The sequence below is a fragment of the Pleurodeles waltl genome, chromosome 7 (assembly GCF_031143425.1).
Source record: "Pleurodeles waltl isolate 20211129_DDA chromosome 7, aPleWal1.hap1.20221129, whole genome shotgun sequence".
Taxonomy (NCBI): Eukaryota; Metazoa; Chordata; class Amphibia; order Caudata; family Salamandridae; genus Pleurodeles; species Pleurodeles waltl.
The window spans coordinates 907438797-907452479 of NC_090446.1; the positions used below are offsets into that span (position 1 = coordinate 907438797).

Sequence of the window (13683 nt, forward strand, 5' to 3'; positions counted from 1 at the left end):
AAGTTCATTATTGGTATGAAGACAGCCTATCGGAAAATCAAGAGGGTGGCTATCAGACTGATGCCTTTGAACGGTTGAGCCTTGACAGGTAATCTTCTGATTAACCACAAACCTGTGCACTTCTGCATGAACTAGTTTGTTTTCAGATTAGAAGATGTCTCCTGGCTTGGCATTAGCCTTGGCCCGTTTCATGGGAGATGAAGGAGATGTCCCACCTTTTTAGACGGTAGTCTATGAGATTTGAGAATTCAGAATGTTAAACTCATCCAGGTCTCACATGTCAAGGTATTGAAGCAAAGAGGAGCTGGTACTGTTGGTCAGAGATTTCAGTAAGCCAAGTGAACATGGTGGGACAAGGCCACAATCCTGTGTGAGTAGCCAGATAAGCCAAGGTCATCAATAGCAGACCACAGCTCACAAGTGGGAAGTGGGAACAAAAGTGTGCTCTTGATGAAACGTTCGGCTTTCAGGTTTTACAACATTGTATAAACCCTGCACTAACCAGATTCTGAGTAGTAGTGCCTGAAGCAGGGAGTGGGTGGAGATGAGATGGAGGCTGTGAAGAGTGGAGCACAAAACAAAGGTATGGGCAACGCACAGCTCGTGTGTACATTAGACAACCTTAACGTGCATGTTTACTTGTATAGTGTCTACTTAGAATTGTGTTGCCTCTATGTTGTAGAAAGTATCTGGGGTGGTTAGAGGTGCGGGGTTCAAAGCTAGTATCTTCGGCAACATAGAGGAAGGTCATGTATTGGCCATAAAGAACATTTACTTTGTAAGAAAGATTAATTTGGGTGTTTGAAAATCTGAGACTAGCATATTAGCGACATCATTGCCTGATCATGACTCATCACCTAAACACTCTTTATGACTGGGCCCCGCCCCGCTAATGCTTGGCTGTGCAGAGTTGGCATAAAGAATCTGGATGTTTCTGTAATATTTGAACTTAGAAGGGTCAACCTTGACTTAGGTGGCCAAATAAAGGGAGTATAGAAAACAAAGGAATACGAGGAAAGGATAGAGATCAAATGACGATAAAATACTAAAGAATGAAGAGAAACACAAAGTACAAAAGTAAAATTTAAAAAAGTGAAATAAAAAATGAAAGATAAAACGCAATGCAGAAAAATAAACAAACAAATAGAGATTAAAATTGAGGAACAGAAAGGAAGAGCAACATAAAGCACACGGGAGTATGAAAGTGAAGAAAATGGATGGCAATTGGTATAGTGGGCGAAATAATTATAATTGTAGTTGTACACTGTATTTATATAGTGCTTACTACTCCTTAGGAGGCCTTAAGTGCGTTGAAACAAGTAGTAATTAGAGAACAAAGCAGAATAATAAATGTGGGAATGGAAATTATAAGTGTATTGGTGAAGGAAGATAAGAATGAGAAAACAGAAATAATAATACAAGGAGAAAAGAAGAGCATGAGATAGTTGTGGAAACAAAGGTAAAAAGCATAAGAGAAGGTCTGAAACTAAAGAAGAGAAGAGAGAATGTTGTATAAAAGATCTATAAGTTAAGAGAATGAGCGAGAGGGTGAAAGAAAGAAATCAGACCTCTGTCTTTCTTTCTTTCATTCTTTCCCTCACTAGAGGATGAGCGTGCAAATGCAACCGAAAAAAAAGACTCAAAGAGATCAAAAGAGAAAATAACATTTACACGCAAGAAGAAAAGATGGAGAGAGCGGGAGGCAGAGAGAGAGAGAGAGAATGAGTAAGCAAGAACTGTATACAGATGGATTAACAGATGTACATTGCAAACAAAAATAAATGTGGCAAAATATGCATTTATTTGATTGACAGAAAAATACAATTTTGAGGGTTAGGGGACACAGAGCGCAGTGACGCACGCCCTTGTTAATATTTACAGTTCTCGGAAAATGATAATAGAAACTAATCAGTCTGACAGGTGTTCAGCCACCTGTTATGACTGTTCTTAGCACTGAGATCCATCCTGAAGGGAGTGGAGGCACACAGTGGAAAGAGGTGCCGATGAAGGGGCAAGATGATTGAGGAGGCTGCTACTGTGGACATTCAAGTATTCAATTTATGAGTTCACTGAGGGTCTCTGGTGAGTACACATTTTGCCAACTCAATGGAATGGCACAAATATTTTGTCCTTGTCCCCACTCACAGCGGCCAGAGGCGTTCTAAATAAGGATGGAAAATCTTTTGAAATGCAGTGATATGATCAGAGGTTCCATACGAACACTTGACTAGCAGAATCAGGGGTTATATATCATTTGAAGTCGAAAACAAAACACTGATAAAACCCAGTTTAATGTTGAGGAAATTTTAGATAAGCACAACTTGGGTGATTTAAAATGGTTGTAGCGGGGTTACTCTTTCACATGTTTATATGTGTGCTCCTTCAGGCTTCCTGAGTCTATATATGGACAACACCATCAAATAGTGGAGTTCGCATATCCCACAGTGTTTTTTAAATTAATGTAAAAAAGTTCAAAAGAAGACTGAAAACAGCCAAGGGAGCGACATACCCAGAGGAGGCTCCTCCGCAGTGGCGTCTCTTCCCTGGCTGAGCCAACAGATGAATAATAAAACGATAGCTTGCTATTGTTTTATTTGTCATCATTTTTCATCTGCTAGCTCAGCCAGGGAGTGGCAGGGCTGGGCCACAGGAAGTAGGAGGGGAGAGTGCACTAAGTGCGTATGTGTGTTTGGCCGGCCATCTGAGGCCAGCCAAACACACACGCGCACTTAGGTTTTTCCAACCTGGCTGCATACACAGCTAGGCTGGAGAAAAAGCACAGAACCCAGGCTTGTGTCTGAACTGCACTGACTCCTGCTCAGACCAATCCTGATGCTGCTTACATGATATGTTTAGCATGTAAGCAGCGCCAGGATTGCTGGAGAGCCTGTGCTGGTGTCCCAGTGAATCCTGGGACAACACAGGAGGAGCAAGACAAAAGTAGACGGCAGCAGGAGACGAGCGGCACGAGGTATGTGTTTTTTTTTTAAATGTTGTTTCCCCTGTTGCCCCCCGTCGTTCTCCCCCATCCCCCACTGATATATGCGGCGGACGTTGCTGGACAATACTGATAAACATTTTGTTTATAAAAAAAAGTGCGCCCACTCTGGAAGATACCAGATCAATAGTATTTGGAGGAAAAAACACTTCCTCAAAGCCCCAACAAAAAACTTTCTGATCAGGGACATTTGAGTAGGCCTGGGCAAAATGTTAATCACATCAGAGTAATCGGCGTAATTTGAGAAATTAGGCATTACTCTTGTGATGCAAAATTACTGAAATTATGCTGTTAAAGGAGCAATTTGGGGCAAAAATCCCACAGGAGGAACACAGGAACAACAAACTAAGAGAGGGCGAGGAGCTGCTGGCTTCTGATGTTCGTGTTGTGTATCCTTTAGTGCTATTTTTAGTGCAAAGTCCATCCTTGGGCCCACTACAGACGTGAGGGTTCCATTTACAATTAGAAAATAGGGATAAATGCTGGATTACGCATAATTACAAGTACATTTGCAGTAAGTAAGCCAGAGAATTACGCTAGTTAGGCCCACCCCAACATTTAAGATAATGATGACATTTGTTAGCAATTTAAGAGATATTCAAATGATGGACAGATTATAAATACTGAGGATACCGAATTAAGAAAACTGTTTAATCATATGCAGATATGCTCACCTTAGGAGGTTTAATTCATGCCTTAAAAATGCAGTTTGGGCCTTAAATATAGAATAACCAGGGGCAACTGTAGAATACATTGATTGAATATGAGAAGGTACATAAGCTCCAACACAAGGTAAATGTTGAATGTTAATTCCAAGTCATTTGGAACGCTTGGCCTAAGAATTATGAGGTTTTAACTGTGACAAAAGTAGGGATTTAAATGAAGGATCGGCTCGATAAACGTACAAGCATTATTGCAGCAAAGCGGGTGACACATAAGCTCCCACCTGAATAATATTTTGAGGATTAAATTGTGGCTATTTGAAGTAGAGCTTTCAGAAAATTTCGATTCCTAAATTTGTACACTTAATTGGGTATGCATTAAGTAGAAAATCGGGATAATTGTGAGTCTTACTTTTGAGACATTTTGGCTAACGAATGAGGAATATTTCTAAATTATCCAAATCAGTATTAATAAAATAGGAATGTCTGGTGTAATGCGTGGTTCACTATTTCTACTGCACAGAGCTATTTACCAAACACAACTTTACATTATTGCCACTGTGTACATGATACAACAAACATGTGACAGACAAACATGCAAGGAATTAATAGGGGATATTGCGAATTGTAAACGTGCAATACTTTGTACACTTATGAAAGAAGTTTTGGGGACTTAGAAGAAGAATTTGTTTCAGTATTCTCTCGGTTTGCTATATTTTATGCAAACAATTTAATATTCTCACATTGGATCACAAGTCCTGATAATTTAAAAATTGAAAACTGTATTCTTTTATCCTCTGACCAGTCTATAACAATAAAATCATGTTAGTCAATTACCAGTCAAATTAATCCAATAATGAAATCAGTTTAAGTTTGCAAAAATATTCTTTTTGATTAAATTGAGTCATAACTGCCAGATGGCGTGACCACATCTGCCAGTCCCGGCTTTATAACTAAGAGCATTTTGCATGTTGAGTTTTTGAGCGATACTTACAATGTTTAAATTGGACCTGTAATTCTCGAAATGCAGAGCAGTATTGGCTAAAAAGGCAGACCTGCATGAAAGTAGAGCTCATTACACGAGGCAATCTATAAGAAGTGACTGATTTAAAAGTCCTGGTGGTGGACTACAATGATTGTGCATTATTTTGCCCGGTGTTCCACTATCTCTGGTTTGTCTCAATAACATTGTACTAGGGGAGGACTCCCTGTCCCATCGTTCAATGGGCTGAGAAGAGGCTGCCACTTGATGCCTAGCCAGTCTGGATTGGATGCTGGCTGTGCCCGGTCCAGGAGACCGGCTTTGTAGTAGACAAAAAACACTCACCATTAACTGGACACTGGAACTGGACTTTCTTTTCTGGAAAAACAAGGAGAACAGATAGGAAAGCAGAGTGAGAGAGGCAGCGGGTGGCACAGGGAGAGGCAGCGAGCACAAGAGAGGCAAAGGGAAAGATGAAAGTAAACTCAAGAGAGGGGGAGGAGGAGAAAGAGAGAGAGGGAGAAAGTAAACTTTAAAAAAAGGAAAAGAGATGGTGCGAGTGAGAAAGAAAGACGGCATGCAGCAGAGAGCTGGAGAGGGTGAGAAAGGGCAGTGATGTAAAGTAAGAGAGAGAAAGAGCTAAAAGACAGAAGGGAAGTGGAAATAACAACGAGAGTGTGTGAGGAGCAGAAAATCAGGAAAGAGAGATAATGAGGCAAAAGGGACTGAGAAAGAGAGATGAGTTGAGGGGTCAGAGAAAAAAGGCGAGATTCAGAAAAGAGAGTGTGGAAGGTCAGCATAGAAAGAGGAGACTGACAGGACTGAAAGAGTGATGCGGAGAGAGGAAGACGGAGAAGAAGACAGCAGCAGAAATATCACGAGGAAAGGCAAAAGAGAAGAAACAGAGAGAGGGTTGTGAAGAGACAGCGGTGAGAAGAGCAGAGAGGTGAAGGAGAAAACAAAAGAGAGAGGGTGAAGAGAGACAGGAGGGCGGAAGGAGGAACACCAGGCCACAGAGGAAGAAACAGCACGGAAGAGGGAGGCGGAGAGAAGGGAGCGGGAGAGTTACTGAGAAGAGATGTCAGGGAGGGTGCAGAGTCTCACAGAGAGAGAGCAGCATGGAGAGGGAGGAGAGCAGAGACCTGATGAAGAAAGTGGGGGAGAATGATAGAGAAAGAGAGGGGTGAAAGGGACGGAGGCGGGAAGATGCCGCACAGCCAAGAGTGAAAGAAGAAGCCGAGTGCGAGAGAGCAGAGAAGCGGGGACAGGAAGAAAACAGAGAAGGGACGAGAGCAGCAAAGAAACAGAAGCGAGAAGAGGAAAGGGAAGGGACAAAGTGAGCGGGATCCCAAATGGAAATATATCTGCTCGGAGGAAAGGAGAGGCAAAAGGAGGACGGGGCAAGGAGGAGAAGCGTAAGACTGGAGTCAGAGGGAAGGGAAGAAGGAACAAGGAGAGCAGGAGAGCCGAGGGGAGCAGCGAGGGGGGAGAGCAGCAGGGGAGAGCAAGGGCGTCCGCAAGCAGGAGAGAGGAGAGAGCAGAAGAGTAAGGGGGGGTTAGCACCACGTCGAGGACGAGACATAGAAATGTCAGAGAATGAAGCAGGGAATCAGACAACACACAGGAGAGCCCAGACTACACAGCACGCTAACAAGTCACGGTGTGGGGGAGCAGCAGTGGGAGCAACGCACTGGCAGTGGGGGTACTGAAGCCGCGAGCGGTGCAGTGAATGAAGCAGGGAGCAGTGCAATGGACGGACGAGGCATCGTGTAGTGCAGTTGATGATGAGTGGTGCTGTGGATGAAGCAGCAGGTACTGTAGTGGATGAAGCATGGAGTAGTGGAGTGGATGAAGCAGTGAATAGTGCAGTGGATGAAGCAGCAAGTAGTGTAGTGGATGAACCATGAAGTATTGCAGTGGACGAAGTGGCAAGTAGTGCAGTGAATAAAGCAGCGAGAAATGCAGTGGATGACGCAGCGAAAAGTGTAATGAGTGAAGCAGCGAGTGGTGCAGTGGAGGAACCAGCAAGTACCGTAGTGAATGACACAGTGGGTAGTCTAGTGGATGACGCAGCACATAGTGTAGCGGATGAAGCAGAAAGTACTGTAGTGGCTGATGCAGCGAGTAGTGCAGTGATGAAGCCGTGAGTAGTGCAGTGGATGAAGCAGTGAGCTATTCAGTGGATGAAGCAGCAAGCAGTGTAGTGAAGCAACGAGTAGTATAGTGGCTGATGCAGCGAGTAGTGCAGTGGATGCAGCAGTGAGCTATGCAGTGGATGAAGCAGCAAGCAGTGTAGTGAAGCAGCGAGTAGCATAGTGGCTGATGCAGCGAGTAGGGCAGTGGATGAAGCAATGAGCAATGCAGTGGATGAAGCAGCAAGCAGTGTAGTGAAGCAACGAGCAGTGCAGTGGATGAAGCAACGAGTATTGCAGCGGGTGAAGCAATACGTAGTGTAATGGATGAAGCACAAAGTAGTGCAGTGGATGAGCCATCGAGTAGTGCAGTGTATGAAGCAGCGAGCAGTGCAGTAGGTGAAGCAACGAGTAGTGCAGTGACTAAGGCAGCAAGCAGTGCAGTGGATGAACCAATGAGTAGTGCATTGGATGAGTGATCAAGTAGTACAGTGGATGAAGCAGCTGTAGTGTAGTGGATGAAGCATGGAGTAGCGCAGTGGATGAAGCAGCAAGTAGTGCAGTGGATGAACCAGCAAGCAGTGTAGTAGATGAACCAGTGAGTAGTGCAGTGGATGAATCAGAGAGTAGTGTAGTGACTGAAGCAGTGAGCAGTGTGGTTACTGAAGCAGTGAGTAGTATAATGACTGAAGCAGCACGTAGTGCAGTGGATGATGCAGTGAGTAGTGCAGTGGATGACGCAGCGAGTAGTGTGGTGGATTGCACAAGTGAGTGACAGAGCTACTAATGTAGTGAAAAGTGAGGTGAATGAGACAGCGCTCAGTGTGGCGACTGAGGTATCAAGCATGCAGTGACTGAGGTAGTGAGCAACAGATGTACAGACTTACGTTAACGAGGTAACAGAGGCGGGCAGCAGTGTAGAGATTAAGGCAGCGAGCAGTGGGCCGACTGAAGTAGTGAGCAATAGTTAGAGACGTGAGGCGACTGAGGCAGCGAGCACTGCAGTGACTGAGGTAGTGATCGTCAGAAGTTTTGATGCAGTAAGAGGGTGACTGAAGCAGCGAGCATTTCAATAACTGGGGAAGAGAACGGTAGCTGCAACGGCGCAGCAGGAAATTAGGTGCCTGTGCGAGTGAGCAAAAGTGGTGCATGAGGCAGTTAGACGTGAGGTGACTGAGGTAGTGAGTGGAAGAAGTACTGATGTAGCAAGAATTGGGGTGCACGAGGCATCGTTCAGTAGGGTGTTGGAGGCAATGCGCAGTAGCAATGAGACACTTGGCTCCTGCATAACTAAGCACTGCAGGGAGTGTGGCCGCAGGAAGGGGTGACTGAGTCTGGAGATCAATGTGGTAATTTAGCCAGCAGTGGACGGTAGGTGCAGCAGACAGTGCAGTGAGTAAGCCAGCTTGTGGCGGGGATGCAGGAAGAAGGCTGTGGTGGAATTGGTGCAGCCGGCAGTATGGTGACTGAGTCAGTGAGCTTGCTGTGGCAGGGGGTGGTGAGGTGCTTAAGGCAGCAGGCCGCGGCACGACTAAGGCACTAGGTGGTGGGTGATTGAGATAGCAGGCCATGAAGTGGGTGAGGTAGTAGGCGATGGGTTGATCAAGGCAGCAGGTGGAGGTGACTGAGGCCGTGAGGTGGGTGAGGCAGCGAGCACTGGGGTGAGTAAGGCAGCAGGCGCTCTGTCGATGAGATGGAAAGGCTACAGTGGAACCTGCTAGATCCCACTGCAGCGGCTACTAAGAATGACCCAATGTTATGTTCAACTTTTCTTACAAGAGAGGCAGCCCAAGCCTCCCAGGTGGAACGACCCAAAGAGTAAGGTCAATAATGTGAACATGCACTTGTTGTCATGTACTTCACAGGCATCACTTCTGAACGTAAACTCACACGATCCGAAAGCTCTACGCCCACCACCAGGTATGGGCACAGGCCAGTAACAAAGCAATGCAGCACCTCACAGAGGGCCCTAATGCCCATACCTGCCTAGAGAAAAGCTCATGTTGTTTAACTACTGTACCTCGATGGTGTGACCTGGCACCATGCTCTGGGACCTGTCACTCTTGGGCCTACCTGTGAGGGTCAGGTCGAGGAACAGGTGTCAGGCCTTGAAACCAGGCAGTGGAGCCATGTATGGAAGTCAGAGCTGGGGTCTGGAATCAAGCTGTGTGGCGCCTCACTGCTGCCAAACACAGGTTCCAGAAGCAGGCCCTGGGGCCAAACATGGCTGTTCGAGCTGGGTCTAGGAACCAGCTCCAGAAGCTGAAGTTAAATCCTATACCCCAGATGTACCATGAGTCACAAAAGACATCCTAGAACTAAGCCCACTATACAATGCCAGACCATGTAATGTGCTGTTCAGCAGTTTCAAACCCAACCAAAGCAGCAGTAGATGGGAAGAAGAGCTGAACTCTAGAATAACATACAGAGACTGACTCTTGCCTCATGCACGGGCAAAAAATGCCCCTTGGACCAAGAAAAGTGTCTTAAATCAGTCATGCAAAGAGCATACGGAGTGACCAAGCCGTAGGCACCGTTGACGTCGGATGAGCTTACCTTCACGCCATCGTTTTTCTTGTTGCTGCCGCCTTTTCCTCCTAAAGAGAGAAGGTAGAGGGTTAGCAGGGCCAGGCAGGGCACTAGGACACACATGGTGAGCGCCAACACGTGGGGATTCAACTGCGGGGCTGGCTCTGGCGGGGGGCCCGGGGCATGGTCTCCAGCCGGCGCCTGCATGCCTTCCTAAGTGCAGATTCTCCGGGCAGCTTTGGCAATGCAAGGGGTCGTCTGCTGGCACTCCCCGGACCCCGTCTCTCTGTATGCGGCCTAGGCCGCCAAGCCATCTCGTTTGTACCTCCTTCTAGCTAAAATCAAGCGCGTGCCCTGGGGACGGTGGGGGCCACGGCTGTGGAGAGAGTCCCTACTTTTTTTGGAGCAGGGCTACTTCATACTGAGGCCGAGGCAAGCTAGCCCCACGTCTGGCCACGCCTTCAGCAGAGAGGCACGGCCTACGGGATCTCCCTGTGATCCAAGGACCGCCTTCACTAGTCTCATGTAACCCGTCACTCAGAGAAGATTCCTTTCATTGTTTGTGTTGGCAGCGGCACGAGCGCGGCATTCCCGGGCCTTTCTACACCCTCTCTCGCTCTTATCCTATCCCATCATCTCCCCGTTTTTATGTCCATTGCATTGTTTGCTCTGCTTCTCCGTCGATCCATTTCTCACCCATTTTCATGATTCACTTCCCTTATAATTGGTAATTGCCATTATCTATTACTTCTTTCCCAGCTTCCCTTCTTCCTTCGCTTATTTCGTCTATTCTACCTTCCTTCCTGCAGTACCCATTTTCTTTTCTTATTAGTCTATTACTTCTTTGCTTCCTTCGTTTCTCTATTGCTTCCTTTATTCCACTGTTCCTTTCTATCGTTCATTTGCTCCTCCCTTTCACAATTCTTTTATTGCCTTTGCCCTCCCGCAGTTCCCGTCTTCTCTCTCCCCTCTACTCATTTTCCGTTACCAATTATGTTTACCCTCTAGCTGCTTCTTTCTCTTTTTATAATTCATTCTATTTCTTTATCGCTCTATTTCTCTCACCACCTCTCATTCCCCATCCCACTCTCTCCTTAACAACTCTTTCACTTCCACGGTCTCACTCTCTTGTTCGTCTTTCGTTGGCTCTCTCTCTCATTCCTCCTTGTGTTTTCTCTTGTTTTCTTTCTTCCCCTGCCTCACGCTACCTCTTCCTTTCTGTAACACCACCCACCCACTTTTGCTCGCTACCTGTCTGCGTCTCTTCCTCACTCCAGTTCTCTTGTAATTCTCCCCTCACAGATTCACATTTCTCTCGCCGCGGCTCTGCACGCCCATCCTCCCCCACTCATTCCTCCCTGCCCCTCTCTAAATTTAGTGCCAACCTCTGAAGGTCAAGTGATACCATCTCTGTACCAGACAGCTGCAAGCCACTTTTCAAAGAGGCTGATAAACAATAGACCATTGCTTTACTCCCACCTGTCAAGCTCTAAGAGGCGCCCCCACCACTGTCCTTGAGCTAGGCCAGTCTGACAAGCAACTGACAGGAACAAAAGCCTAAAAGGAAACTACAGAAAAATACGCAAGGTGGCAAAGTGACTGCAACAGAAACATTAGGAAACAAACGATCTCTTTAAAATCACTTACATCTACGTTTAGAAAACAGCACTGAACCTACTTCAGCTTTCTACAGCCACGTATCATGGTCAATAAAGAGAAAGAGTACGTAAGGATAGGGTGCTCAGTTCAGCTTCCAGATAATTCTGTAGGGCAACATGGCATACTCAATTCAGGGAGGATAAGGAAGAGCCACAAATTGCTGGATGGTCATCCAAGGGACTCATGTTGCCCATATGCAGTTAACCATACCCATCTTTCAGCCAAGGGAGTGAAAAAGGCCCACCCACTTGTAACAATACTAGTTGTATATGTGTAATCTTGCCTACCAGGCTATTGCCATCAAGAGTAATTCCTCACTGCCCGGCGGTGACCTCAGCCACCAGGAATCACAAAACTGGATTGGGATGCAGCAAACTATTTTTCACCATTGGTACCTTTGTGAGAGCCGGTGGGGACCACCTTTTACTACCAACTCAAAATACGCATTGAGCAGTGAGAAGATGTTTCAGACAGCTATGATACAGACATTACCAAGGAGAGTGCCTAGAATGACAGTTCAGCTTCTGCCCCTGCCACGAGTTCTCCAGTGTGCTACCAGAACCTCTCCACACCAAGAAACTCATTATTGTCACCATCCCAGCAACCTCCAGGTCCCACCAGTCCGTGCCTAACAATTAAAAACATAGTCCAAGAGGCCCTCTTCAGAGGGTGGACACGGTGTCCATTCTCCAGTAGTCAGTAAAAAAAAAGACTGAGAGGGAGCCAGTTCTTCAAGATCCAGTTGTAGAGAGAGGCGGGTCATGCCAGATTTGAGATTTTTCAGATTTGGGTTATCTAGGTATTTTCATGTCTCCCTTCTGAGGTGGCTCATCTCTCTATTCAAGTAATGACTGATACAACAAAGATGATGATGGGCTATCTCCAGTGGAAGCGTGCAAACTGAAGGAAGGCAATTCACTCCATTTTGTCCCGTAGCAACACGAGTGTTCTAGACGTCAAAAAGTGAAATTAGAATTATAATTCTGCCAGCTTTCAAAAGTAAACTTGAAGTCATTCTAATAAAACGAATACTTTTTGTTCTTGCCCTGTCTAGAATACATCACTGTACAAAGTTGAATCATTTAAGGACACCTTTCTTGACACACTAAACTTTTGATGGTGTCACCAATGTGTTCAATAAAATATTTGATAATTTTTACCTTTTTCCTCCAAAACCCAGTCTCACTTCAAAGCATTTTAACCAAAGAGTTAGTACTCTACAACTTTCTTATAAAAAATATAATTTTTATAGTAGTAAGATTATGCTACCAACATGATCTCCCCGCGGGGGTAACAATAGCCCCCGCAGAGCGGAGCGGAGGGCCACAAGCTCTAGAGAGCACCTTCAGCACAGTGTGCTGTGCATGGGCGGCGGGCCTCTGGGCTGAGAGCCCTTGACTGGGGGGGCCCTCATTGTTCTTTGCAAGGGGGGCCCTCACGTTTTGTTACACCACTGGATATCCCATGATAATGTTGCATGTGGAACCCGTGCTTGTGTTGCATTTCAGGGAGTAACCCAGTCTTTCTGTTGCATTACTCCCGGAGGTTATGTAGAATTTTGCTCAGGGACCAATAATCATTTCACAATATTTGCAGCGCTCTACGATTAGACTGCATTTCATTCATCTATCTTGAATTTTGTTGAATTTTCACAAGCGACATTACAACTGTGTTGCATTAAAGCAGCGTTCCTGCAATTATCTTACATTCATGTAGCACGTTTCACATTTTGATGCATTTCAAGCCATTCTGTCATTATATAACATTTGAATTAATGTTTAATTTTAATTCTATTACATTCTAAAGAGCGACTTTGTGATTTTGTTGGATTTTAATAACCATTTCTGTTAATATATTGCATTTTAAGCCCAACCTTGTTATTATGTCATGTTTCAATCAGGGTTATTGTACTATTCCTGCAAATCTTTCCCTTATTGTAGCACCCTTGAGATTCTTATGCTTTGTTGTACGTATTTTAAGCAGCAGCCCTTTGATTTTGTTTCCTTTTTATATATTTTTCTTTACAAGACTTAGCATGAATACAACATTAAGAACAAAAAAGCGAACATAATACTTTAATTCTGTATTAGAAATGTGAAAAGAAAATGAATGACGAGTGGGTAATGATAGGGAGTACTGAATGTGTGGGTGAAACAGAACCCTTGTATTCCACACTTTCCAATTTCCGCTAGAAAATTTGACTCAACCCTAATCACAAGATATTTGCAATATTTCCACCATAAAGGGATTATAGAGCATAGTAGTATGAATAATAATGCAATAATTCCATGCATATTTGTTCTTATTTTAACCCTTGTGTTGCTTTTTCCAATTAAGCTACAAAAAGCACCTCTTGACTACGATTGATTTGATTTAGATTTCCAAAGTTTGTGAACAAGTCTATTGCCTATCATGACAAACTTTACACTACATGACCTTTTACATTGAGCCTCTTTACTGTTCTTCTTTAAATCATTAATTAGGGTTACTTCTGCATTTGTCATACAGAATAAAAGGCTGCCAAGGATACAAAACCAAGGCAATGCAAACATTTCTCCAACTAAGGTTTCACAAACGCATACTTAAAAATAAAATGAACATTGTCATCTTTCCCATTAGTACATTTGTTAAACTGATCCTGTTGTAGAAGGTGTATTTCTTTTGACTGTGAGGGGATCAATATGTGCCCATTAGGATGGGTGAATTTCAGCTAGAATTTGA

General features: G+C 44.8%; 1 protein-coding gene across 4 annotated transcripts in view; it reads right to left on the minus strand.

Annotated features, from left to right (window-relative positions):
* CAMK2A (calcium/calmodulin dependent protein kinase II alpha) overlaps nt 1-13683 on the minus strand; it is a 448541-nt gene that overhangs the window by 69920 nt on the left and 364938 nt on the right. For 2 of the 4 annotated variants that reach the window (XM_069199537.1, XM_069199536.1), the window contains exons 13-14: nt 9331-9371; nt 4988-5020 (exon numbers count right to left, since the gene is read on the minus strand). In XM_069199537.1, coding sequence (XP_069055638.1) covers nt 4988-5020; nt 9331-9371 — 74 coding nt within the window. The remainder of the gene's footprint in view (nt 1-4987; nt 5021-9330; nt 9372-13683) is intronic. The other 2 variants (XM_069199539.1, XM_069199538.1) reach the window with 1 other exon arrangement.